Genomic DNA, 13,673 nt, shown 5'->3' with positions numbered 1-13,673 from the left:
AAGTCATCAACACAGCTCACATGCTCTGTGTCTGTATCTTTTTTGTGCTTTTTTCCTTTTTTCTCACAAAAGTGATGAGAACCACATCTGGAGAAAAAAGCCTGAAGCTGAAATGGGATAAACAGTTGCTTGTTATTGCAAAAACGTTAAGAAAAAGTTAGTCCGCTCAACCAACTCTAAGCTGCGTATGGGTTCTGAGCTGATATAAATGGCAGATGGGAAATAGCTGCCATTTGTTAATGACTTAAATCACCACTGTAAACTGACACTGCTCTCACACAGTGTTAAGACTATTATTCAGTATTATAGAAAAAAATCCAAAGGAGTTACTTTATCAGACAAGATTTCTGGTCCATCAGCTCCAGCATGCTGCCTCCAGCAATAGTAAAGAAACTTCTGCTTTGGAAGAAAACCAACTTTTGTCTGCAATGTACCTAATCACCCTTCAGTTGACTCACCACTCCCCGTGCTTTTTTCCACAAAGAGAACCTCATTCCAGTGGGAAAACTCTGCAATTGCAGTACACTGGAAAAGGACTATAGTGTAGAACACAGTCTTTCCTCAGTCCAGGGACTGTGGTCCTTCTGCACACTGTGGATGGGGCAGATTGACTCCAAAATAAGAAAGTGGCCAATGTAAATTTTATTGCTAAGAAGCTAAAAGTGCATTCAAATAAACAGTATTTAGAGCAAAGTTCATCTATCAGGTCTTTTCAGAGAAAACTTTCCATCCAGAGGGACCTTGACAAGCTTGAGAGGTGGGCCCATGCAAACCGCATGAAGTTCAACAAGGCCAAGTGCAAGGTCCTCCATGTGGGTAAGCGCAATCCCAAGCACAGCTGTAGGCTGGGCAAGGAATGGATTGAGAACAGCCCCAAGGAGAAGGACTTGGGGGTATTGATTGATGAGAAGCTCAACAAGAGCTGGCAGTGTTGTGCTTGCAGCCCAGAAAGCCAACCGTGTCCTGGGCTGCATCAAAAGAAGTGTGACCAACAGGTCAAGGGAGGTGATCCTGCCCCTCTACTCGGCTCTTGTGAGACCCCACCTGGAGCACTGCATCCAGCTCTGGGGGCCCCAGTACAGTAGAGACATGGAGTTGTTGGAGAGAGTCCAGAGGAGGGCCACAAAGCTGATCAGAGGGATGGAGCACCTCTCCTATGAGGACAGGCTGAGAGAGTTGGGATTGTTCAGCCTGGAGAAAAGGCAGCTCTGGGCAGATCTAACTGCGGCCTTCCAGTATCTGAAAGGGGCCTATAGGAAAGATGGTGAGGGACTGTTCATCAGGGAGTGTAGTGACAGGACAAGGGGTAATGGGTTTAAGCTGAAGGAGGGTCGATTTAGATTAGATGTTAGAAAGAAATTCTTTACTGTTAGAGTGGTGAGGCACTGGAACAGGTTGCCCAGAGAGGTTGTGGAGGCCCCATCCCTGGAAATGTTTAAGGCCAGGTTGGATGAGGCTTTGGGTAACGTGGTCTAGCGGAGAGTGTCCCTGCCCGCACCAGGGGGTTTGGAACTAAATGATCTTCCAACCCAAACCATTCTATGATTCTTTTTCGATTCATCTCAGCAAGCATTGGCTGACACAAGGAAGCATGGCCAAACTATGAGGAAAAGTATCGGTACCCTCACTAACTGTGGAAAAAGAGACATGACTTTCTAAAAATAATTTTCTTTTTAAATAAGAAATCAATTGAAGCAAGACTTTACAAACAGTATGATTAAAAGCACTCACTAGCCTTCTCTGAAACAGACTTGGGCAAAACTTATTTTCCCACTTATTAGATCAACCAAGTTTTAAGTACTTGTTACATACATTAGATTACGTCTAATCTCCTCCCTTGATTTGTACAGCTCAAGATGTCTTTGAGGTCTACCCTCCGGAACACAATTTTCTGTACTACTGAAAAATAAGCACGTAACAATCTACAGCTTTAATCCTTGACCGATATAATGTATGATTCTGACTGGCACTGCCCTTTGGTCCTAACAAGATTTTCACTACCCAGCGCAGACGGCAGCATAAGCTTAGTGGCTGAACTTATCAGTGGGTGCTTTCACTTCATCAGCTTCTCCTGGCCCAGGAAATGGCAGATAACACTTCAGCTTCGCCTGTGCTGCACACCTCTAGTTCCTCAGATACTGGGTCCTGGCAGCAATGCATCCATTTAACAGTGCTGCGAGCTCTTATTTGACACAGGCAATATAGCAAACACCAGGAGAGATCTGGGACACAGATACATTCAGAAAAATATTTTGTTCCAGTAGCTTTTTGATTAAGGAGTAACACAAAAATACACCCATCAAATATGAATGAAGGCCTGCTGCAATTAAGAGGATGATATATTTAGATAGCAATTTGTAATTTCTCTCTTCTAGCTATGCCCAGACAGACATGGCTGGCTGTACCTTACAAAGCTGAATTAGGTAGTTAATCTAAAAGAGGGGAAATTAAAATTGGCCAGCAGGGTTGCTTCTGATGATTCCACCTCAATTAGATATAATTATTCCAGATCCTAGCACCACAATTTGAAGATACAGATCTCAACTAAGCAATTCTCAACAGCTCACCAGTTTACCTTGCTCTTATGTTTTATGAAGCGTGCAAGCTCTATGCATGAATGTTTGGGTGTCTTAAGAAAAGTTTCTCTTGCAATGTGCTGGCTGTGGGAAGCTGGCTTTTACCCATGGATGGCAGATGGCATCATCAAAGCAGCACAGCTGTACTGTAAGTAACTCCTGCACTGAATGAATTACTGCCTCTGCTAATGGGAATCACTCTATCTCAGAAATTAAAACAACGGAATCCAAAGGAAGCGGAAAGGCAACTGGGCAGCCAGGGAGGTGGGACATGGGGACTGGACTACCTTATCCTCTCCATTGCACATCCCCGGTAAATCTGCCAAATGGTAAGTGTCCCCGCACTGAGAAGACTCTTGCACTACCAGCTAGAGGAGATGGGGTGTTCAGTCACTTTTTGAGCCCGTGGACTGGAAGTCCTAAGCTGTCCAGTGCTGCTGTATTTTTCTAGCAACAGAGATGACACTAGCAGCAGAAAAACATGTCATTGCTAACAGAGGATGGGATCCTTGTTCTCCAATTTTGTTACTGCAATACCTATCAAGAATTGCTCAAAACAGTGTCCTACTGCTGGTCTGCTCTCAGATACAAAGGGTCAGCCTAGTCACTAGAGTGGCCACCTCAGTGCTGCCCAGTGTGCTCTGCCAGCTGTGTTCCTAACAACCTGCCTTACCTTCCAGGCAGGACAGCCAACATCGACACATACGAATCTCTCTGCTGGCAGATTTAAAGAGGCTCTGTTGTTTCCAATACATGACAGAGAACCTTCTGCACACCAGCATAAACATCTAGGTTATGCGTTCCATGGAAGACGGGTACAAAGCCAACACAGTCCACAAGATAAAACAGGAATGTCATACTACCCACATACAGTATTTTGTAGGACCAAAGCAGGCAGTCTATTTGACACAGAGGAGAAGATTCGCCCAAGTCACCTATTGCAATGACCAAATGGAAACACATAAGGAAATTTCTGCATACTTTTGCCTGTAAAATAACAATGATGCTGTTAGGCATGTGAGCTACGCCTGGTTAAAACTGGTACAATGCATTTACAAATGAAAAGACTAAAAGCAAGTTAGTAGAATAACAGAAAGAAATGCAAGCTTTTATTTTACACCACAAAACATATTTTTGTATATCAGAGAGGCAAAACTGTATCAGAAATTATTAGGTCTGCTCTTTTCATGGTAAATATGTATTATTTAGCATTGCAAAATATCACCAGTTTATTAAGCGACTCACAGACCATCAACAGGATGAGCTTCGTTGTGGTCATGCCATGATTTCAAAGCCACAGACAACTCCTGGAACAAACTGGAAGGAAAACTACTATGCAAATGCCAGCATTTCAAAATGAAGAAGAAACAAAGCAAAAAGCACTAACCTTGCTTAAAGGACACCTTGTGCCAGATCAAGGCTGCACGCAGTAAATTATTTTCATAGAACATCAGTCAGGAAGCCAGTAGACAAATCTCCTCCTCATTCTGACCACCAAGAAGATAGCCGGAGTATGGAATAAATAGAACCGCTAAACTCTCACTTTTTGCACGGCTGCAGAAGCCAGTCCACAGAAGAGTTTAGAAGGGAAAAAAAAATGAGCTACTGAAGCATTGGTAATGAATGGTGAAATTATCAACTTTACCAGAGGATTCTGATTGGCTTGCACTCTTTTTCAAAGGAAGTTGGTCAGTGTGAGAGGCTGGGGGTAGGTACATAGACAAATACATCAGACAAGTTCAGCCACAGATTCTCAGCATGCTACGTTAAACCAACAAAAATGCAGACCACCAAAGCACAAAACAGAAAAGCAAGAGCTTTCCATAGGTTGTTTGCTGTACCTTCTACTGAAATAAAAAAGCTATAGGAGGATTCCATGTATTACAAAGGGGGAAGAGTCCTGCATCTCACTGTTCACTTCTAAACATGTCTTATTGTGAGTTTTCAATCCCAAAATAGTTTCAAATTTGCAAACCCAAATAGATCATATAGAATTCCCTATCCCCAGCACAAATTAATTTTTTTCACAATTCTGTTGAAGTTAAAATCACTTAAGAAGTGCATGTCCTCTTTGTCCTTGATCTCTCTAGATTGTCTGCACACCAAATAAGCATTTATTTTGCTTATACCTGTATCAGGAAAAAAAGGCTGTCCTAAGTTTTTTAATAGTGTGGTTTTAAATGTGACTGCTGACTGGAGAGAATATACCATGTTAAGTGGCTCACAGGCTTTATGATTATAGATTTATATTTGTTTACATAAAAAGCTATTTTTGCATGGAAGAGGACAGAAGTTGTCCTTTGTCAGCAGTAAGTAAAACTTCTTCAAACCTGATGTCCATATACCACTCTACCTACCATGTGAAATCTGGTTACAGTGATAATTAATGACCTTGTATATAATATTGTGACTGATCAAAACTGATCAAAATGGACTGCTGACTAAGATTTTTTTAAAAAAATCTTTTCATTCATCCAACTCATTACATGGAACTATTACAGTTATTAGAGGAAATACTGTAAGTTTGCCCAGCAGGAGAAACAAGATAGAAATACAACCTGCGCATCTAAGAAAACAGAAATGTTACATTTTTTTCAGTGCTATCATATTGAAAATCTCTCTGTATTGACAGAAGCAAAAAAAAAAAAAAAAAAATCACTAAAAAGAGATCTTAACCTATGGAAACAACCCTTTCTCCAGTTCTCAGACCTGTAGGGGTGGTGGTGGTTTTGCTGTTAATGCATCTGAACTACATCTGAATTTGCAAGTTGCACCTATTAATTAGCTACTTCAGAATATACTTGGATTATTTTAACGCTGCTCTTACAACTTCACCCAAGTGACAATATTTTCAAAAATTATCTTGGTCAGAATCTTGAAAATGCATTCTAGTCTTGGCATGCCTTAAGGATACTGGATGCTAAAACATCTCTGTTATGAATTTACAAAGATTTAAACTTAACATATTGGCTCATTAGAAGATTAATTGCCCTTTCAACTCTGGGAATAACATGCTTTCTCCAAAGTTAAACTATAGTGCATATATTCTTATTAATTGTAATATTATGTCCCTCATGGAAATGAAATGCTGAAGACTTTTAAGTAGACTTGTCAAGAAATTAATTAGTTTCTAGATCTCCATAATCATAATTGCCAAAAGTCTTAATATATAAAAACCTTAATATAGTCAAGAACACCTTTGAATTGAAGTATTTATAAAGCTTATAAAATAAATGAAAATATAAAATCTGTAGAACATAAACTAAAGGAATTATATCTTGAGATGTCTCCCAAAGTCAACTGAACAGGCAAAGAAATATACCTAATGGAGAAAAGGGATAGGCAGAAAGCTTTTAGAAAATGGAACAGAAATTGTTCAAACTCCTCCCTCACACTGCTCATCTCACAGAAAGAAACTAGGATTTAGTAAAGATATGAAACTATCTGTAATAATATGGTATCACAAACTAATATAAATGTAGAGTTACTTTGTCAGTGTCGTAAGTTAATATAGATTATTATTACTGCAGCTGGGATGAGAATCTATCCCCTAGATGACAAAGAAGGGAAGCAAGTATTCAGCACTTATTAGTGCTAAAAAAAGGGAGAGCAGTGCTTCTTGGGTCTGTTCTTCCCAGCTGCCTGACAGCACAGGTAATCTATCTGTCTAGACTGGTGGAGGTCGCAATTTAGAAGCAGATTCTCAGGCAAAGTCAAGGACACCTCGGAAAAACATATAAGATACAAAGCATTTGGCTTCTTATCAATCCTTGTGTAAAACAACAAACATGCACGGTTCTCTCTTCGCAGATACAAGAGACTGCTTCACAGTCCCTTGATGAGACAGTAAATCCCCGAAGGCCAACTGCCACACATTCAGCAAATATCCTTGAAATCTTGCAGTCTTTTTTTCCTCCTTCTTAATTTACACTACATTTTTATGTGGTTTTCCCTTTCTTTGCATCAAAAAACATTAAACTCATTAAGTACTTAATAATGTTCAAACAAGAGCAAGAACAGATCAAAGAACTAGCTGCAGTAATTTGAAAGTCTTGTGTTCATCTCAAATGCCAGCGGATCAGCCAATGCCCTTAGCCCAGCACTGCTAGACGCACCGCACTGTTCAGAAGGTGGTAAAAACTGCGGACTCAAAAGAAAGGTGGTACATAAGCCTCTTGTGCTCAGTCCCATGCTTCTCCCTAGGAACAAACCTGGGCAAACCTGCAGAAAAGTCAGCATAGTAAAAGTTAAGTTTGCCCATGATATATGAGAGAATCATGACATACTCTAATATACACGTTAATGAAACAAAAGAACTATATCAAGATGCTAAAGAGAATTGCCTTCATTTTGTTTGCCAACACCAATGGCCTGAGCAAGAAAACCCATTGAAAGTCTGCTACTATCCTGAAAAACAGAATAGACCAAGAAACAGAGAATGGCTGAAGAACTTTACCACACATATTGCACCTTGGTGATCATTTATATCTCCTTGTGCATCTCACATGAAGCTGGTGTCTCATAAGGCACTCCTACAGCTGCTCTGTATAAATGTTATTTCAGCAACGGATTTGCACACTTCTACAATTCTCCAAGTGCCTAGATTTTATACAGGGAGAGACCATTTAATTTTCCAGCTTCACAGAGAATGGAAATGTCTCAAAATTAAAAGTTTAAAGTGATCAGATACATGGTTAACAATCCTTGCACTCCAATTTATATGTGTGCATGAAACTAATTAATACACTAACTTTTTCCTTGGATATCACCTCCAAATTTGAAGGCCTCTTTCCCGTGTACACTGAAGAATGGATTAGGGGGATGCACATACATATTCATATAAATATTCATATACATTCACATAGCACATCCATATAAATATTATAGCAGTCAACACATAAATGGGTGGGTGGTATGTGGAGTGGGGCAAATTCTCCACACTAACCTCTAGAGTCTGTAACTCATTCCTGTTATTGTAATATCTGTGATTCCTTGTAGCAGATTCCGAATTTGCTGCTATAAGGAAAACAAAGCATGTGCTAATAGCGCACAGAGCAAGATAAGATGCAGGTCACAAGAAAGCAAAAACTGGAAGAAAAATCATAATGTACAAGTTCTTTTTGGTCTTAGAATTCTTCTCTCATATATACACCACCAAAAAGACTCACTCATCTGTTCTTAGGTAAAGCGATCTGGAACTAGAAAATACAGCTTCAGATGTGTTATCAACAGCTGCTGCTGCTGCTCTGACTATTCAAACACTCATTTTGCTGGATTCTAGGAGGGGGGGAAAAAAAGATAACTAACAGGCTTAATTTTGTTGGATTAAAAAAAAAAAGGCACAGCTGGATGCAAAGGCATGCATCTCAAAAAACCATCATGACTTCTGTAATTTGCCTAAAGGGTTTTGTTTGTATAAACTATTTACTTTGCAAGACTATTACGATCTACAAAAGTAACAGCACTAGAGCCATGTTGATGGTGAGGCAGACATTAAATTCACCACAGGTAACAATTCACTCCTTCATGGCAAGGACAGCAAAAGCAGTGCCTTTAATTTATGACACTGTTTTAACATTTAACTCATTTGGAACAATGTAACCTATGTCCTTATTCTGACCCAAGAACCTCTATGCCTCCAAAATATTATACTTCAATTCCATGCCCAAAGGAATTTTATAAGAGTTCTTTATATTTATAGGCTAAGGCCAGAAAGTCCCACTGCTCATTACATTCTACCTCCTACATCGCAGCTCTCTAATCTCACCCAGGTTTGCACTGACCCCAGTAACTTGCAGCGTACCTTAAACAGTCTTTCCAAAGCTTAATCCAGATCGGGTTTTACCCTGTAAATTCTGCACTTAACTCAATGTTTCAGCTATGGCAGTCCTTACTTAAGGACAAAAAGCATTAAGGACTAAAGTTAAATTTAAATAATACTCCTGCCATTTAATTTGATCATTAAAAACTAGTCTCTAATCCGAATTTACTTAGTCTAAGGTTCAAACCTTTGTGTCTTGCTATGCTTCTTATCTAATAAACACGCAATTACTCCCCACTCATTTACACACTCTGGTAAAGGACAATAAGGTCATTCTTTATCCTGTTTTTTAATTAAAAAATAGACTTAACCTCAAGTGTCTGATTTCAAGAGACACTGTTAGTTATGGTGCCTAGGCCTTTGGTAATCTGTAACATCAACATAGCAAACAATAACATTTGACAAAAATCAACCTTGATATCAAAGCTTCACCTTGAAGAAAAAAAGCTTCATAAACAATTTCTTGCATAGCAAATACCTGGCTATTCTTATTCCACAGGCCTAACAGTGCATATTAAGAGAAAACAAGAATAGATGAAAGTCTGACTTTGATTTATTTTTCCTTGGTAGCACTCCAAAGCCAATGCCAGTTTTGGAAAGAAAAAACAAACTGAATTCTCTACTGACCAATAGTTCTTCAACAAAACTGTTTAACTGGATTTTGATCATTGAGCATTTACATTGGGGGACACACAAGCCAGAAAAAGAACCACCTCACTTGGCAAATAAGATTGTTGGCCTTGTACAATACTGACTATTAAAATAAACCACATCTCACACTTCTGAACCCTACAGATTTGGGTCTGGAAGTGCCTTGGACAGTTGTGGCGGGTAAGAAAAAAGGAAAAGGAAAAAAAAAAAGGAAAAATGGATTTATATGATGCCTTCTTTGGTTTTTATTCCAGAAACTTCCAGATACAGATATAGCCACAGCAGACAGCTTCCTTCTCCCCTCATGTACATAAGCAAAGGCTTGCACAAGCACTGGCTGCAAAAGAGTCTGTGCCAGGTGCACGGAGCCAGGAACACACAACTTGATCACAAACACTTCTTTGGGCTACTGGATCAGACTGTACATCTCTGTAACAGTCTGTAGTTACAAAGAAATCTTGTGTATGCACTTTCTGCTTCAAAACCAGCAGAAGTCATTGAGGCACAAAGTCACCCTTTTGCAGGGCTTTGGGTGTTCTCCCAGGGCATGCATGGTATGGACAACCTGACTGACTGACTTGCCGATTCTGTAAGAAAAGAATTAAGGTTTGGCAGACACAGCTTAGTCTGCTGTCAACTGCATTGCTTACCAAGTCATTTGCTCCCTTCCACGTGGAAAAACCCTCAGAACTCTGTTTCCTCAGCATTAGAAATAACCTTTGTAGGACTTGTATTGCAGATAAAACACTTGAATATGTAGAGGCTGAGGCCTCCTAAGATTCTGTGGTTCAAAACTGCAACTCATAACTGAGGATAAGCAAACACCGGTTTAGAAGTATTGAATGTGTCATTACCAGAAGTAATAAACATTTTTTTTTTTTTTTAAAAAAGTAATAACTACTAGCCTTCAGACTCCTTTTCAGTATTTCGTGGCATAGTAAACAAGAAACCTCAAGATTTTTTACTGAAGTAGTTAATAACTACACACACACTCTCAAGTCATCCATTGTTCAAAAGATTTCCTGCAGTCAGATACTCTGCAGTTGTTATCAGAGGACTTTTCCAACAGCCACTTGCTAATTTTAGTTAAAGACAACAGTGTTAAGAACTGATGCTTTCTCTTCCTACAAAAAGAAAGAATTTGCAACATGTGCAAAGGTATTACTGCAGTACTTGTTTTCAAGTCACAGAAGCAATGATGCAGAAATAACTAGAGGAAAAGTAAAAAAGCAACCCAGTATCACTAGGTTGCTTTTCAGTTTGCATGCATATGGGTATTATCACAAAAAGCAGCTTCGCTTTCACTGTAAAGCTGTCTAAGACCAGCAATGAGATCCACCAAAATCTCTTCCTAACAATTCAAAAATATTCCACTTTCCTTGTAGCATTTCCCATTCTAAGTATGAGAAAATTAAAACCAAGAGAGTAAAAAATTTTATTTGCTGTTGTTTTTAATGCGACCTTGGAAACAATCTGTTTCTGCTCCATAGGTTTGACACGGTGTATCTCCTATTTTCACATAATTTCCTTACTAGCAACTTTTCTTGTTTAGTAAGCAACCAAACAGTGACAAACAAATGACAAATTTTTCTATAATTTCTGATGTTTCTTAAATGCCATGTTTATAAATGTAATTGCAGATACAAAATACTCTTGCCACCTGTCCCTTAAAATGCAAGGCTACCCTTTAAATGTTTATTTTACCTGAAGTTCATCCATGTTCTGGAAGTTAATGAGCCCCCTGAAACTCCTTCATAAATACTTTCCCTTCTGCAGCATTTCTTTCCTATAGAAAGTGGGGAACCTCTATAAAGATCAGCCATATGTATTAGGAGCCATAACCTTTTACCAATTTGCATGTCTCAAAAACAGAGTGAGATTCTTTGTAGCAGTTGCATACAAGGTGAGATAGCACACAGACTAATTGTGAAGGGTGATTTCTTTCCCATGTTCAAAATACAAACAATAGTAAGAACGTAGAAGGGAGTTACCTTTACTTCCAGGATGCCCAGGCTTGTACTCTACTGGCCTACTGAAGGGGTACAATCCAAAGCAATTCAGCAATGCCCCTGCTCCCATTTAGATTTCACAAACAAACCAAATCAAAGTGAAAACTTTACTAATTGTCCTCAGTGGGAACAGCTTAGAGATGTTTGTCCCATATTTGTTGTCATACATTCTTTAAAAATAAAAAGACCTACATTTTACGTCTACTCCTATACAGGTAGCATTCATTAGTACAGATGAGAATAGTAACTGCAAACTATGCACAAAACCATGGTGGTCGCATGCGTTTCAAACAGTTGGAAATTACTTAGGATGTAGCTCAGGTCCATGCTATGTCTATGTGCATGTGTTTTTCCTCGAAGGAGAAAGATGTTGTTTGTGAACCAATAATTACATTTCATGAAGTCCTGTACAACCTTCTTTATTTTAACTATCAGAGATGCCTTCAAAGCAGAAAAATAATTCGATCGCTGTTTTCTATAGCCCCTCCTTCATATACCAAAGATCATTTGGCAGCAGTACCATGAGTCACCTGATAGGATGTCACCCCATTAAAAGGAGTCAGAATTACTAGTACTTACAATCCGATGCATCTTGAAAGGCTGCCCATCTCACTGCCTCCATTTTAGGATTTTAGTTATTGAGCATGGGGGTGGAGGGGCAAAGAACAGCTCTATGGGCTTTCATGAGCAAACCTTAACAATTCCAGTCTACTCATTAGTTGCTGCTGTAAATGAATCGTGTTTCAGAACTGTTTTGCAACAGGAAAGATGATGAGCATCACAAACCACAAACCAAGCATCACAGATTTAAACTGTGTGTAAACCTTTTTAGATCAACTAAATTGCTCTCATTTTTCTCAGTTCTGGACCAAAAACATGGAGACAAATTTTGCTTTTAAGTTTTATCTGTGCAGTCATCTTCCTTTCAATAGTATCACATGGGAATAATTATACTAGAATTTGGTCAGTGCATAGGAATCTCAAGATGTATTTTTTTCATGTGAAGAGCCATCAAGGGAAACAAATTTTAAAGAACTATTTTGATAACGTGCTTTTAATGGGAGTAATGTTATGACCTTAGACCTTTTTTTATTTTCCATTCCAATCTTGACAGACGTCTTTCCGGACCGCAGACCGCGTGAGAATATGTGCATAATGCTCATCATGTGAGTAACCCCACTGACATCAGAAATCTCAAAGACAAGCACGTGACTAAGCCGCTGAAAGGAGCGCTCATTAGCAACATCTCTTTCAGAAAGCAAAATGAGAAGAGGGATATAAGCTAAAGAAAAGCTCTAGCATTTTGACATCAGTTTTGGAATAAACAGGAGTGTAACTTTAAGGGTCAATACAACTACTATGGTTAGACTGCATATCACAAAAATAATGATTATGATGCACCTTCCCCTATACAAACCCAGCTGCCTTATAACAAAGTAGGTTTTCTGTTAGAGTTCTCATTCATATAGCACTGGTGAGACTGTACCTGTAAAACTACACACCAAATTGAACATCTCAGCCACAGAGTTGACAATAGTTTTTCTGAGAATACAAAACCATGTAATAAAATCAGAAAGTCAATTTCCTCCCCTCTGTAAAGTACAAAAGGAAGCAAATAGATTTGCTAAAGACAAGGTACAAATAACCCAGAGGAACTCGAGAGTTATATGCCCGCCAGTGATGGGAATCACTATTGACTTTAAAAAGGCCATTTGATACTAGCTTAAACCCAAAGTTGACAGTCTGTACAAGAGCAGTAGAGACTCCAGCGCAGCCTCTATACGAACTAATTTTGTAATACACAGAAAATGAGAATGTGCATATCTATGCGGGATTGTGTGAAAACAGAAAAAACCCCAAACAAATGCAGATTGATTGACCTGCCAGACATGATCACTGTCTATTTTTAAGAGTATTTGTGGAAGGGGAATTGAGAGTTCAATATTAAATGACTAAATCTAGCTATGCATTTTAAATTCATCAGCCCTGCATGTACAATGGTAACTCTTGTATGTACTCAGCATAACCTAAATCCAAGGCTGTCTATAATTTATTACAGAAGAGACTAAATTGAAAGAATCATGAAAAAAAGTGAGGAGACTTGCTGAAGAACAGTTTGTTAAAATCTTTAGTAATACAATCTCAGGCCCTTTGCCCTCTATAAACTTCTACCTACATATTACTCTCCAGAAGATCTGTTCTCTCTTTGGGCTGTTGCGGTGCTGCTAGTGAACACATGCTTTTGAAGGGCAGTTCACAGAAAGACCTGCTTGTTTCATGCTAAGAGCCAAAAGTAAAACACAAATGTGAGACACTAACACGCTCAATATGTATGCCAAATTAAGGTACTAGTTCTCCCTTCGCTACTCTCCTGAAAGTTGGGCACATTTAACAGAAATTCATTTGGTCTCAGCAGTTCAGAAGATGAGTCAAATGAAGGACAAAAAGGATGAAAAGATAGTGTAAATAAGTGGGACTCCCTGTCAGCTAAGGCGCTGACACTACATGGACTTGTAAAAAGCATTTGGCATTGTCCCACACGACATCCTTGTCTCTCAATTGGAGAGACATGGATTTGATGGATGGACCACGCAGTGGATAAGGAATTGGCTGGAC

The 13,673-nt window shown here is 39.1% G+C and overlaps 1 protein-coding gene across 5 annotated transcripts in view; it reads right to left on the bottom strand.

Annotated features, from left to right (window-relative positions):
- The window catches only part of GALNT18 (polypeptide N-acetylgalactosaminyltransferase 18), a 336,920-nt gene that overhangs the window by 168,774 nt on the left and 154,473 nt on the right, over positions 1–13,673 (bottom strand). The window contains exon 1 of one of the 5 annotated variants that reach the window (XM_054827879.1): positions 3,964–4,083. The exons of the other annotated variants lie outside the window; for them this stretch is intronic. Within the exon in view, the coding sequence (XP_054683854.1) occupies positions 3,964–4,027 (64 nt within the window). The 5' untranslated portion in view covers positions 4,028–4,083. Of the gene's footprint in view, positions 1–3,963; positions 4,084–13,673 lie in introns of those variants that run through there. 5 annotated transcript variants of the gene reach the window in all.

The sequence above is a fragment of the Grus americana genome, chromosome 5, assembly GCF_028858705.1.
Source record: "Grus americana isolate bGruAme1 chromosome 5, bGruAme1.mat, whole genome shotgun sequence".
Classification (NCBI taxonomy): Eukaryota; Metazoa; Chordata; class Aves; order Gruiformes; family Gruidae; genus Grus; species Grus americana.
Note: the sequence above shows the minus strand (reverse complement) of the source record. Positions and strands in the feature narration are given on the sequence as shown.